At 37.8% G+C, this 12,800-nt stretch overlaps 1 protein-coding gene across 10 annotated transcripts in view; it reads right to left on the reverse strand.

Moving 5' to 3' along the window:
* Positions 1-12,800, reverse strand: part of AGBL2 (AGBL carboxypeptidase 2) — a 62,646-nt gene that overhangs the window by 41,326 nt on the left and 8,520 nt on the right. For 8 of the 10 annotated variants that reach the window (XM_074275340.1, XM_074275342.1, XM_074275348.1 and 5 more), the window contains 3 exons: positions 5,667-5,801; positions 2,324-2,422; positions 934-1,119 (listed from right to left, as the gene is read on the reverse strand). In XM_074275340.1, the coding sequence (XP_074131441.1) occupies positions 934-1,119; positions 2,324-2,422; positions 5,667-5,801 (420 nt within the window). The remainder of the gene's footprint in view (positions 1-933; positions 1,120-2,323; positions 2,423-5,666; positions 5,802-12,800) is intronic. The other 2 variants (XM_074275345.1, XM_074275344.1) reach the window with 1 other exon arrangement.

The following is a 12,800-nucleotide window of genomic DNA, read 5'->3' on the forward strand; positions in this document are numbered from 1 at the left end:
CAGCTCCCACACGTGGGGTTATTTGGATGCTGGGACAATTAGGCCGTGAAGACTTCCTTGGGGCAACTGAGGACAAGAATGTAAATCAGCCTGGTCACTGCAATTGCCTTTTAGAATAGAGGCTCAAAGTGCATTTCCCAGAAGCAGTTTAGGGTTCCACAGGGATTTCTAGAAGGAATAGAGATAACGAGAGGCAGCCAGGACTGAGAGTGCCTGCAGGGTGTTAATTTGAAGGTCTGGAGTAGCACAGGATATGAGGACGGCCTTAACTCCAATGGGGAAGTTCTGAGAAGTACCCAGGTGCAGGGCACACTACTGGGCCATCCAACTTTCCTTGCTTTGCTTTTCCAGTTGACAAAGCAACTATCTGATCACCAGGACAATTCTTAGTGACCTTGATCCTGGGTGGGGCAAACATTGCAGGGCAAACACTAACATGAGTACATAACAGTAAGGCATTATCTCCTCTCTCAACAAACAGTTTTGGATTCTGGTTTGCTTCAGTTACTTGTGGCCCGGTAATAACGTGAATCATTTTGCCAGAACATGGTAAGCTTCGGGATCTAGAAGCCCTGGGTTCAATCACTGCTTCTGATGAATACTGTCTTTGTGAAGTGAGTAATCACAAGCCAGGCTCTTCCCCAAGACAATTCCCTAAGCTACAGGAGCCTCTAACCTTCATCAGGGGTGAGAATTTCCACAGGAGGGGATCCCACGACCAATTAAGTCACAGGTCTTGACGTTGACAAGTCTAGATAAATGATTACCTTTTACTTTCTGAAGCTGAAAGGTAAAGAGCCAGAGCACAGACCTGTGGTGATCCCTTTAAGTGAGAGGAGCCCTGGCTGAAAGTTCTTGCCAGTTAGTTGTTAGCCTTACTTGGCAGAGCCCTGTTACTACTAGCTCACGGAAGCAGCGATAAAGTTAGATTACCGATATGTTGAATGTTTTCCTTGATGACTTCGCACTCTACGGGCCATCGGGGAGCCTGCAGAAACCCATCATTAGAGAAGAAAGCAAAGAGATTTCGGGGTTCTCGAAGGCGCGGGTTTCCTTCACCAAACTCATCAAAGAGCAGTTGGTTGCTCTTAAACAGAGGTGTATCCAACAAAAGGGAACCTAGAGAAGAAAAAGGGAGTGAGGAAAAGGTTTTCTTCTTAAACCTGAGAGATCTAATCCTGGAAATATCAAGAATTTGGTGGCTTTTTTTCTATAAAAGACTATGGAAGTGCTTTTCTTGGTCCCTTATTAGGAGGAGAGAAGGGAATAAATAGGCCTGTTATGTGCCAGGCACCATGCTAAGAACTTTTACAAACCCTTTCTTTTAATCTTTACTCAGAAGTGGGTACCATCATTGCCCCCATTTTACAGCTTAGGAAACCGAGGCAGGCAGCAGTTATGTGACCTGTCCAAGGTCACAGAGCTGGATTTGGATTCAGTTGCATGAAAAGGCAGCGTAGGTTACAGACAGACAGACAAACACGCTGCCTGTCCTTCATTTAGGCTCTCAAATGTGATGCCCAAATCACTCTTTTCATGCAGTGCTCAGCAAGGATCTAAAAGACTCTTGCAACAAATGTGATTCCTCATCTGTAGATTTTAAAAACAAAAAGCTGTACAACTCATTTATGAGCATCAAAAAGCAAAGTGGGAGTAACAAGCAACTGAATTATTTCTTTAAACGAGAACTTATTTCATTAAAAAAAAAAAAAAAAAGAATCCATATTAAAAAAAGAAAAGTAGTTGCCCACTGGCCACATCCCAAAGCACGCCGCCTCTCCTGCCTAAGCCCAGACAAGGTCCTTACAGTGGAGGAAGAGTGGCTCTGCAGCCAGAGATCTGAGATTCAAATCTTTCCTCCAATCTTAACTGAAATGATTTGATCTTGAGTAAGTTCTTGAATCTCCTGGGTCTCGGTTTCCTCATTGGAGGCTCTGACCAGTTCCAGATCTAGGAGGTGAGATCCATTAAGATAAAGAGCTTTATCTTTAGTGACCTCAATTCTCCTCACTTCTTCCTCCTATTCCCCCTAGGTCGGATATCCTGAGGTCAGTTCCTGCCACCAAAAAGCAACTTCTTTGAGCTTTAGCTTCCTTTTCTGTAAAATGGGGAGGTCTGCCACCAGGGATCACTGGGAGGAAAGTGTCCTATCTGTCATAGTCAGGACTTGCAGACATGAAACTGGCCCTTCTTTTCTACTCATTCTAACTGATTTTATTCACACTAAGGCATACTTTTTTCCTCCCACTATAAGCTACCTCAGTACATTTAAATATTAAAAATTCAAGTCAATGTTTCCTTCTTGCTACACTTCCCAACTTACTGTCTTGGGAAAATGAAGATGATCCAGATTTGAAGAACCATGTATTGGTTGTCTCCATTCGGGACAGAAGCCCGGAGGAAGAGGAAGCACATTTATTCCCTGGCACAGAGGAAACAACTACATTGATTAATTTTCAAAGAGTTAAAAAAAATGATTAGCTAATTCAACAGACACTCAAAAGCAGTATTCCCAGCACTTTTCTGAACCAAATGCAGCGACATCTGTAGGAGAGTACGTTGAAGTCATAATTACCCAGGCTGATACTAAAGAATAATAACAAAGATAATTACTACGGAATGATTAAGCTCTTATTCTACCTGCCCAGCTCTTTCACTTGGCTCTCTGCTCCTTGTTCACTATTCTTAAGACTCCTACTTCCAAACCTGCTACGAGTGCTTTCTCCAAGTCTCGTTGAATTTACAAGCTGTTGAGCAGCATTCATCTTATCAACTGTTAATCAATCAACAAGCATATTAATTTTTTTTGCAATTCTTCTAAACACATTTCCATATTTATGTTGCACAAAAAAATATCAAATCAAAAAGGGAAAAAAAGAGAGGAAAAAAAACAAACAAACAAGTAAGCAAACAACAACAACAACAAAAAGGTGAAAATACTATGTTGTGATTCACACTCAGTTCCCACAGGCCTCTCTCTGAATGCACATGGCTCTCTCCACCACAAGACCACTGGAATTGGCTTGTATCAGCTCATTGTTAAAAAGAGCCATGTCCATCCAAATTGATCACTGTAAATTTGGCGTGTACAATGATCTCCTGGTTCTGCTGATTTCACTTAGCATCAGTTCATGTAAGTCTCTCCAGGACTCTTTGAAATCATCCTGCTGGTCATTTCTTATAGAACAATAACATTCCATAACATTCATATACCACAACTTATTCAGCCATTCTCCAATTGATGGGCATCCACTCAGTTTCCACTTTCTAGCTACTACAAAAAGAGCTGCCACAAACATTTTTGCACATGTGGGTCCCTTTCCCTCCTTTAAGATCTCTTTGGGATACAAGCCCAGTAGAAACACTGTTGGGTCAAAGGGTATGCACAGTCTGATAGTTCTTTGAGCACAGTTCCAAATTTGTTCTCCAGATGCCCATCCATTTCTCACCCAGGCTGTTGCCACATCTTGTCACTTCTACTTTTACAGGCTCTCTCATGGACATCACTCACACAATCATCCCGGTGGTTCGACCCTCATCCTCCTCTCTCTTAGAATTTGTCTCCCAGGCTTTGTCTCTGCATTCCATTTCATTTTCCCTCAAAGGGATTTTCCTTAAGCCAAGGGTCTGACTATGTCTCTCTGACTCTCACACACATATATACATACACACATACACACACATCTCACCTCTGTTCTCTAAGCTCCTGTGGTTCCCTATTAACCAAGAATCAAAATCAAAGAATCAAATAGAAAGTATGTTTTGGCATTTAAGGCTTTTTATTACCCACACCCTTTTCATTTTTCTGGCCTTCTTAAATAGTTTTCCTCCATTCCCTCTGGGTTCCATTTATTTTGGTCTACTTACTATTCCTTGATTATACAATACTCCATTTCCTGTCTCCCTTTATATTAGCTGTTTCTGTCTGTGCTTAGAATGTCCTTCCTTTTCACTTCTGACTCTTGGATTTGTGCCTTCCTTCTAGACTTGGCTCAAATTCTGCTTTCTACAGGAGGCCTGTCTCTTTTCCCCTAGATTTTAGTACTTTCTTCTCTGAAATTACCTCCTATCTCTTTTGAATGTAAACTGTTACGCATCTAATTTTATACATGTTATTTACATACTATCTTCCCTCATTTAAATGGGAGTTCCTAAAGAGTGGAGACTTGTTTGTCCTTATTTGTCTCCCCACAGCTTAGCACAGTTATTGACACAAGTTCAGTCATTATTCAGTTATGTCTGATTCTTTGTGACCTCCTTGGGGTTTTCTTGGCAAAGACATTGGAGCAGTTTGCCCTTTCTTTCTCTAGCTCATTTGACAGATGAAGAGACTGAGGAAAACAGGGTGAAGTGCTTTGCCCAAAATCACACAGCTAGTAAGTGACTGAGGCCAGAATTGAATTCTAATTTTTCTGACCCCAGGCCTGGTTCTCTAACCACTGCACCACCTAGCTGCCTTAATAATATGCTTGTTGAGTACACTGATAAAAAGTCAATATGTGCAGACAATCTTCAAAGAAATTAAAGCATTTCTAGGTATATGAAAAAAAATGCTCTAAATCACTATTGATTAGAGAAATGCAAATTAAGATAACTCTGAGAAACCACTCCACACCTGTCAGATTGGCTAAGGAAAAGATAATGATGAGTGTTGGAGGGGAGGTGGGAAAACTTGGACAATGATGCATTATTGGTGGAACTGAACATATCCAACCATTCTGGAGAGTAATTTGAATCTATGAGCAAAGGGTTAAATCAGCAATGTTTCTATTGGGCCTGGATCCCAAAGAGATCATAAAAAGAGGAAAAAGGACCCACATGTGCAAAAATGTTTGTGACAGCTCTTTTTGTAGTGGCTAGAAACTAGAAAATGAATGAATGCCCACCAATTGGAGAATGGTTGGGTAAATTATGGTATATGAATGTTATGGAATATTATTGTTCTGTAAGAAATGACCAACAGGAGGAATACAGAGAGGCTTGGAGAGACTTACATGAACTGCTGCTGAGGGAAGTGAGCAAAACCAGGAGGTCATTATATATGGCAACAGCAAGATTATGGGACGATTAACTCTGATGGACATGGCTCTCTTCAACGATGGGGCAGCTAAGTGGTGCAGTGGATAGAGCACAAGCCCTGAAGTCAGGAGGACCTGAGTTCAAATATGATCTCAGATACTTAACACTTCCTGGCGATGTGACTCAAGGTAAGTCAATTGCCTCAGCAAAAAAAAAAAAAAAGACGAAATGGACTGTTTCAGAGAAAACTGGAAAAATCTGTATGAACCGATGTAACTTGAAGAGAAGGGACCCAGTGAAGAATTTATACAATAATAACATTATAAAGAAAACCAATTCTGACTTAAGACAGAGAGATGAATTAATAAATATGCAGAATGATACACATTTGTGAATATGGCCAATATGGAAGTTTGTAATTAGTAATACAAGTCCCACTGGCATAGCATTCAAGAAGTCAGCTGAAGGGCTAGGAGAAAGATAAAGATAAATAGGCCTCTCATAAACCTTTGCTCCCCAAATTCTTAGCAGTAGCAACCCAACTAAAGAACAAGGGCTACTGTGGGAGGAATCATTCAGGCAGCTTCCTGGGCTTTTTCTATCAGATGAGAGAGGCCTTTGGCTCACATTTACTCTTTAATACTTACATATTAGCTTCTCGTCTTGCAAAGTATCCTGATTCAAATCACTTCTTTTCCGTAAATTCCCCTTGAACAGGTATTGAGGATGCCTCTCCCAAGTATCCTGGTGTTTAGCAGCATTTGGCAAACCATCACCCTGAGCTAAAAGCAAATGTTTAATTAAGGGAGCTGAAACACTCATCACATGACAAACTTAAGCTTAGTAGGATGGAAATTGCTCTATTATTGTTACCAGTAGAATTAAAGCCTTGCCAACATTCCAAATTGGTTTCACGCTCTTTATGGAATTATCTGGCAGAAGAATAGGGGGATAACATCTACACACCTCCACTAATTCTTCATGGTCTTATGGGGAATAGCTTAAATTAAAATATGGGTCACAAAAACCAAAATGGTAGCTACTCTTTCATCCCACAGAAAAGAACCAGAGGAACTTGGGAGATCAGTGACCAAACTCATTTAGCTTCCTCCCAATCTAACTGACAAATGGAACCCATGCTCATTCCCTCACCTTCTTTCCTCTTTCCTCCCTGCCACTCCTCCAAACAGTCCATCTTCCTAGCTAAGAACCCAGCAAACAGAGGCCATCCTACAGGTGCTCCCTTAACTATTCTTTTTTCCCATATTTAAACTTCTCTGTATTTTGTGTCTTGATTCCTTGAAAAGGTTAATTCTTCTACCACCATTTCTGCTTTAAACTCACTTCCTGCACTTTATTCCAGCAATTAATCCTTTTCTTGTTTCTTCAATCCTTATTTGCATATAAATGGATTTCCTAAACCTAAAATAAAAAGCCTTTTCTCCACACTCTACTCCATCAAGATACCATCCCATCTGTCCTTTCTACTGCCAAACTGGATGCCACCACTTCCTCAGTATTCACTCACTACTCAAACCCCTTAACACTCTGGCTTTGGTATCTATCATTCTATGGAAACTGCCTTCTCAAAGATAATTCAAACATCTTATATCTATAGCCCTGACCTTTCTTCCAAATTGTAGAAAAGAATATCAAATTACATAATTCCATCTGAATCTCCCAGTGGAATTTCCTTGTAGCCAAAAATAAAGACCTATTCTCAGTCCTCACTTTCCTAGAGGTCTCTTCATTTTTAATGGCTTCTGAGATATACCTCTTTTCTGATGCTCCTCCCTCTTAACAATTCCATCAGTCTCTTTTGCTGGCTTTTCTTCCTCTTCATGACCTTTTAATATTGATATCATCCAAAGTTTTATCGACAGTCTTTTTTATCTGCACTCCTTCCCCCAGTGATCACATTCACTCTTGTGGTTTCAAATATTATCTGCCTATGTATGAATGCTAAATCAACGACTCTAGTTCTACCTTTTCCCTAAGTTTCAGCATCTCAGCTGCTGATAGAAATGTCCTATTGATGCTACAAATTAAACATATCCCAAATGAACACTATTCCTCCCAAAAACCTGTTCTCCTCTTTCTGACTTTATTATTTTTGCTAATGGCAACTTTATTTTCCCTATCACCAATGTTCAGAACTTAAGTATTTTCTTTGATCTTCCCCCTTCCCTGCTTCATCTAATTAGTTGTCAGTCCTTAAGTTTTGAATATGACAGTTTATCTTGCTCTCTTTCCCCATATTACCAATCTGGTTCAGGCCTTCATCTAGATAATCATCTATCTGGCCTTGCTGCTCCTACTGTTTTTTTTTCCCCTGAGGCTGGGGTTAAGTGACTTGCCCAGGGTCACACAGCTAGAAGTGTTAAGTGTCTGAGACCACATTTGAACTCGGGTTCTCCTGAATTCAAGGTTGATGGTCTATCCACTGCGCCACCTAGCTGCCCCTTGCCCCTACTGTTTTAGCAATTTCAATATAGCTTTCAAACTTCTACTAGCCTTATGTTTCCCAATGATCTGAGTATGTCATTGTTCTGTTCAACACAGTTTAATGGTTCCCTATTATTTATCAAATGAAGATCAAATTCTTTTTTATAATAATAATAATAGTTTTTTTATTTTTCAAAATACATGCAAAAGTAGGTGGTAGGGGGGATGTTTGTGATCTCTTAGACTCACTTATGGATATATGGGCATGTGAAAAAAGGCTCTCTTTTCAGTGTTTAAGTTAAAAAAATTCAACATCCATCTCTGCAAAATCTTGTGTTCCATATTTTTCTCCTTCCCCCTCCCCTCCCCTAGAGAGCAAGCAATCCAATATGGGTTAAACATGTGCAATTCTTCTAAACATATTTCCACATTTAGAATAAAGATAAAATGAACAATTCTTATTACCTAAATTAGAAATATTTTGCACAAACAAAACCAATGCCAGTAAAATATAAGGAAAACAGTTAATTTGTGTATAAATATTGTGCATGTAGATTATAGCTATGCATGGAGATTGTCTATATATATTTATGTATATACCCCATATATGTGTACATATATATGTGTGTGTATATATATATATATATATATATATATATATACACATATACATAAAACATACACATATGTTCAAAGAAGTCCAAATTGTTAACAACCTCATGAAAAAACGCTCCATATTAATAATCAACAAGATATAAATTAAAATAACTTTGATTTTCAACCTCACAACTATCCAAATGATAAAGAGGACAAAAAAGGAAAATTACAATTATAGGGGAGGAAGTTATTTCAAGAAGAAAACAGTTATGTTAGGAGATTGTCAGCGAAGTCGTGAATTGGTATATTCATTGAAATTGTCATTCTGGAAAGCAATTTAGAATGAGCAAAATCACTTCGGTGTATATACCCTCTGACGAGGGATACCACTAGTAGGCTTATACCTCAAAAAGATTGAAGAGAACAGAAAAAGGATCCCACATGTATAAAAATATGGTGGCTTTTTTTTTTTAACTGTAACAAAAAACTGAAAATTAAGAGGGTGACTTTCAACTGGGGAATGGATAAATAAATTATGGATATGAATGTAAGAGACTTTTAATGTGCTATAAGAAATAATGAAAGGAGCAGTTTCAGAAAAATCTAGGAAGACCAAGAATAATGTTGGAATTTGTTGCGAGACCATATCTGCAAAGCACTTAGCCTGGCATACAGTGGGCACAATATAAATGCTTCTTCCATTCCCCCTTCTCTTCTACCTACTGCATTGTAAACTCCGTGAGGGTACAGATCTTATTCTATTCAATACTTCTTTTATCAGAGTGCTCTACACACAGGAGACTTTTTGAAATATTTACTAAAGTTAAAAATGGTCATTCAGAACTGTTTGTGCCGAGGAGCTCAATTCTTCTGAAAGCAGATTGTTATGTGCTTGGATTAAACTCAGTAGAATGTTTTTCCTTATATAAAGTAACTGATGAAAGCTGACTGGGAAAGGATAAAGTCCTGAGTCCATAAGCACATCACTAGAGACCTTTAGTTGATTGCAGGATAAATAAAGATGTGAGAATGATACTAAATTGGTTGGTAGTTACATCTTTTTATAAAAGAAAATTATTTGCAAGAAATCTTTCAATCAATAAGTACAGAAGAATTGTATATATTTAACATATATTGGATTACTTGCCACCTAAAGGAGGGAAAAGAGAATTTGGAACACAAGGTTTTGCAAGGATGATTGTTGAAAATTATCTGTGCATGTTTTGAAAATGAAAAGCTTTGATAAGAAAAAAAAGAGATATCTTTCCATCTCTCTACCTCTTTTACTTTCAAGCTACTCTCTCCCTCATTCCCTCTCCTTTCAAAATTCCTCCTCTCCCCCACCTTTCTTGCTTCTCTTCCTCTTCCTCCCGGCTTTTCCTTGGCCCTTTCTCTATGGTCCCCACCATGGACAGATCCAAGCTTCTTTCCAGTCTGCATAGTCTGTTAGCTGCTACCAAATATGAAGCCACCCATCAAAAAACTTGAAGCTCTAGGAGCCCCCTTCCCACATTATTCTCTTTTCACATAAAACCACTCAATGTGGAGCTGAAGGTTAAATGCAAAAGCCAGAAGGGCAAGGCAGATGGCTGAAGCCAACTTATCCCAGAGTCAGAGGACACAGATGGAGAAGTCTTCTCATGTTGATGAATAAAAGAATGGAAAGCCAAGTTATACTTAAATGTATTGGCCCAGAGAACGTTTTAAAAGTACAGACTTGTTAGAGAAACATTTTAAACTTTCTGAGGGCATCCTTAAATGTAGAAAGTGAGTTTATTTACATAGTTATTCAAATGTGCCAATGGAGAAATTCATGGCTGTGCAATACTCTAACCTGGCAAAATAAGACACAATATTCAAATTTTGTTCATAAACATTGGAATTCATTAGAATGTCAGAGGCCATCTCACCTCCTTGTGCACATGAGGAAACTAAGGCACAGGGAAATGAAGTGATTTACCCAGAGCCGGGTCTAGAGTCAGAGGTGAGAAGCCAGCTTCTGCTACTTTCAAGCTGAGGCAAATGGTTCAGCCTCTGGTGGGGGTAGGGGAGAAGTGTGGGGTAGTGGGCGGTGGTGGTAGGGGGGATGTTTGTGATCTCTTAGATTCACTTATGGATATATGGGCATGTGAAAAAAGGCTCTCTTTTCAGTGTTTAAGTTAAAAAAAATTAAAAATAAGTTAACATAAAAAAGATTTCAAACAGGATCTTACACCATCTGTAACAAAAGTTCCAAAATGATACACAACCTAAATGAAAAAGGTTACCTCAAAAAAATTACAGGGAAATAAATGGAAACACTTTTTATAACTATGGTAATGAGGGGATTTATAACTAATCAGAATGAAGGAGATCAAAAAAGACAAACTAGATAATTTTAATTAAATGAAATCTAAAAGTTTTGGAAAGATGAAAATCAGTATTATTAGTCTAAGATGGAAAGCAGTCAGGTGAGAAAAATTTTGTGTGAAAACCATATGGTAAAAATCTAATATGCAAGATCTACAGAGAAGTGACATAGATATGTAAGATTTAAGAATCATTCACAAACAGATAAAGTGGTTAAAAGCTTTTAGAAAAAATGCAAAATATTAACAGTTATATAAAGAAAGACAAAATCACAAATAAAAATGCAAATTAGAACAACTCTGGGGTTTCCTCTTATATACATCAAATGGCAAAGATGGTGAAAAGTAGAAATAGACCATTTGGGGGGCTCCTGGCAAGACAGGTACATTAATACATTGTTGCTAGAGCTACTGTGAGGATTAAATTAGATAATATATATAAATGCTTTGTAGATCTTAAAGTACTTCATAAAGTGTTGTGCATTATGAAGAAGATGATGATGATGACTGCTATTATAATTTGCTAAGAAGAGAGAATCAAGGGGGACATTTATTTGGAATATAAACTCATAAAATCTTATGGAAACTGGTGATGGGAGATTATGAACATCATCTTTTCACAGAACACAGAAGCAATAGGTATAAAAAATTAAAGAAAACTTAATAAGAGGCCCATCTAAGCAAAGTTATCCCAAAGGCATCTCAGTATAAAACTGGAAGAACAGATGCAAGAAACAGGAACAGATTTATAAAAAATATTTATAACTTTTCAGCCTTGAAAACAGTGGAGCTATCACATTTGGGCTCTAATATTACAGTCTGCTCTGTCCTTATAAAAAAGGTAAATATGTTACTGAAAAGAACAAATAATAAACTAGACCAATGGTAGATAGAGGAAGTCTGTCCTAGAGGTGACATAAAGGAGAGCACATTGAGGGAATGATTTTCAAGGTATGTAAAGAAAGAAAAAATAGCAATGGCTTAGGAAAAAAATTTTCAAATTTTATTACTATGAAAAAGGCAATCTCGAAAACATCAGCAACCAATGGAGTATATTTTTTTTATTTCTTTAATTTTATAATTATAAAATTTTTGACAGTATATATGCATGAGTAATTTTTTTTATAACATTATCCCTTGTATTCATTTTTCCAAATTTTCCCCTCCCTCCCTCTACTCCCTCCCCTAGATGACAGGCAATCCCATACATTTTACATGTGTTACAGTATAACCAAGATACAATATATGTGTGTAAATCCAATTTTCTTGTTGCACGTTAAGTATTAGATTCCGAAGGTGTAAGTAACCTGGGTAGATAGACAGTAGTGCTAACAGTTTACATTCACTTCCCAGTGTTCCTTCTCTGGGTGTAATTGTTTCTGTCCATCATCGATCAACTGGAAGTGAGTTGGATCTTCTTTATGCTGAAGATATCCTCTTCCATCAGAATATATCTTCATATAGCATTGTTGTTGAAGTGTACAGTGATCTTCTGGTTCTGTTCATTTCACTCAGCATCAGTTGATGTAAGTCTCTCCAAACCTCTCTGTATTTCTCCTGCTGATCATTTCTTACAGAACAATAATATTCCATATCTTCATATACCATAATTTACCCAATCATTCTCCAGTTGATGGACATCCATTCATCTTCCAGCTTCTAGCCACTATGAAAAGGGCTGCCACAAACATTTTGGCACATACAGGTCCCTTTCCCCTCTTTAGTATTTCTTTGGGATATAAGCCCAATAGCAGCAATGCTGGATCAAAGGGTATGCACAGTTTGATAACTTTTTGGGCATAACTCCAAATTGCTCCAATGGAGTATATTCTTACCTTCCCAGCTATATAACAATTTTATAAAAATAATCTACACAAATCAAGGCCTTGATCCTTGGGCAAAGGATAAAGATAGGATATTTTATTGTAATGTTCCAGAATAGATGGTATCCTTATAAATATCAGATAATTGAAAGATATAAAGAATACAAGATCTCATTGTGCTTAAAGTTATTGTTAAAAAACAAAACAAAACCAACAACAAAAAAATTTGATTTAGTAAAACAAAATGCACTTTTAAAACTCTCCTTCAATAGAGTATCTTATACACATATGTCAAAAGCATGCAGATTTTCTGACAAATAATTTTGTTTAATGACACTGTGGTCATTAACACAAAAAAGAATCCTATCCAGCAAAATCAAAGACTGCTTTACAGGCTCTTTTACAACAAAGTGTTCCCCATCCCTACATCAAGATCATTAAAGCTACCTTGGAAGATAGAAATAACTCTACTTATCAACTCTCTGACCATAAAAACAAGATGAGGCAGACAATAGGAAGATGTATATTTGACAACAATATCCATCATTTGAAGAGAGCCATCTACACT

Source organism: Sminthopsis crassicaudata, chromosome 6 (assembly GCF_048593235.1).
Source record: "Sminthopsis crassicaudata isolate SCR6 chromosome 6, ASM4859323v1, whole genome shotgun sequence".
Lineage (NCBI taxonomy): Eukaryota > Metazoa > Chordata > Mammalia > Dasyuromorphia > Dasyuridae > Sminthopsis > Sminthopsis crassicaudata.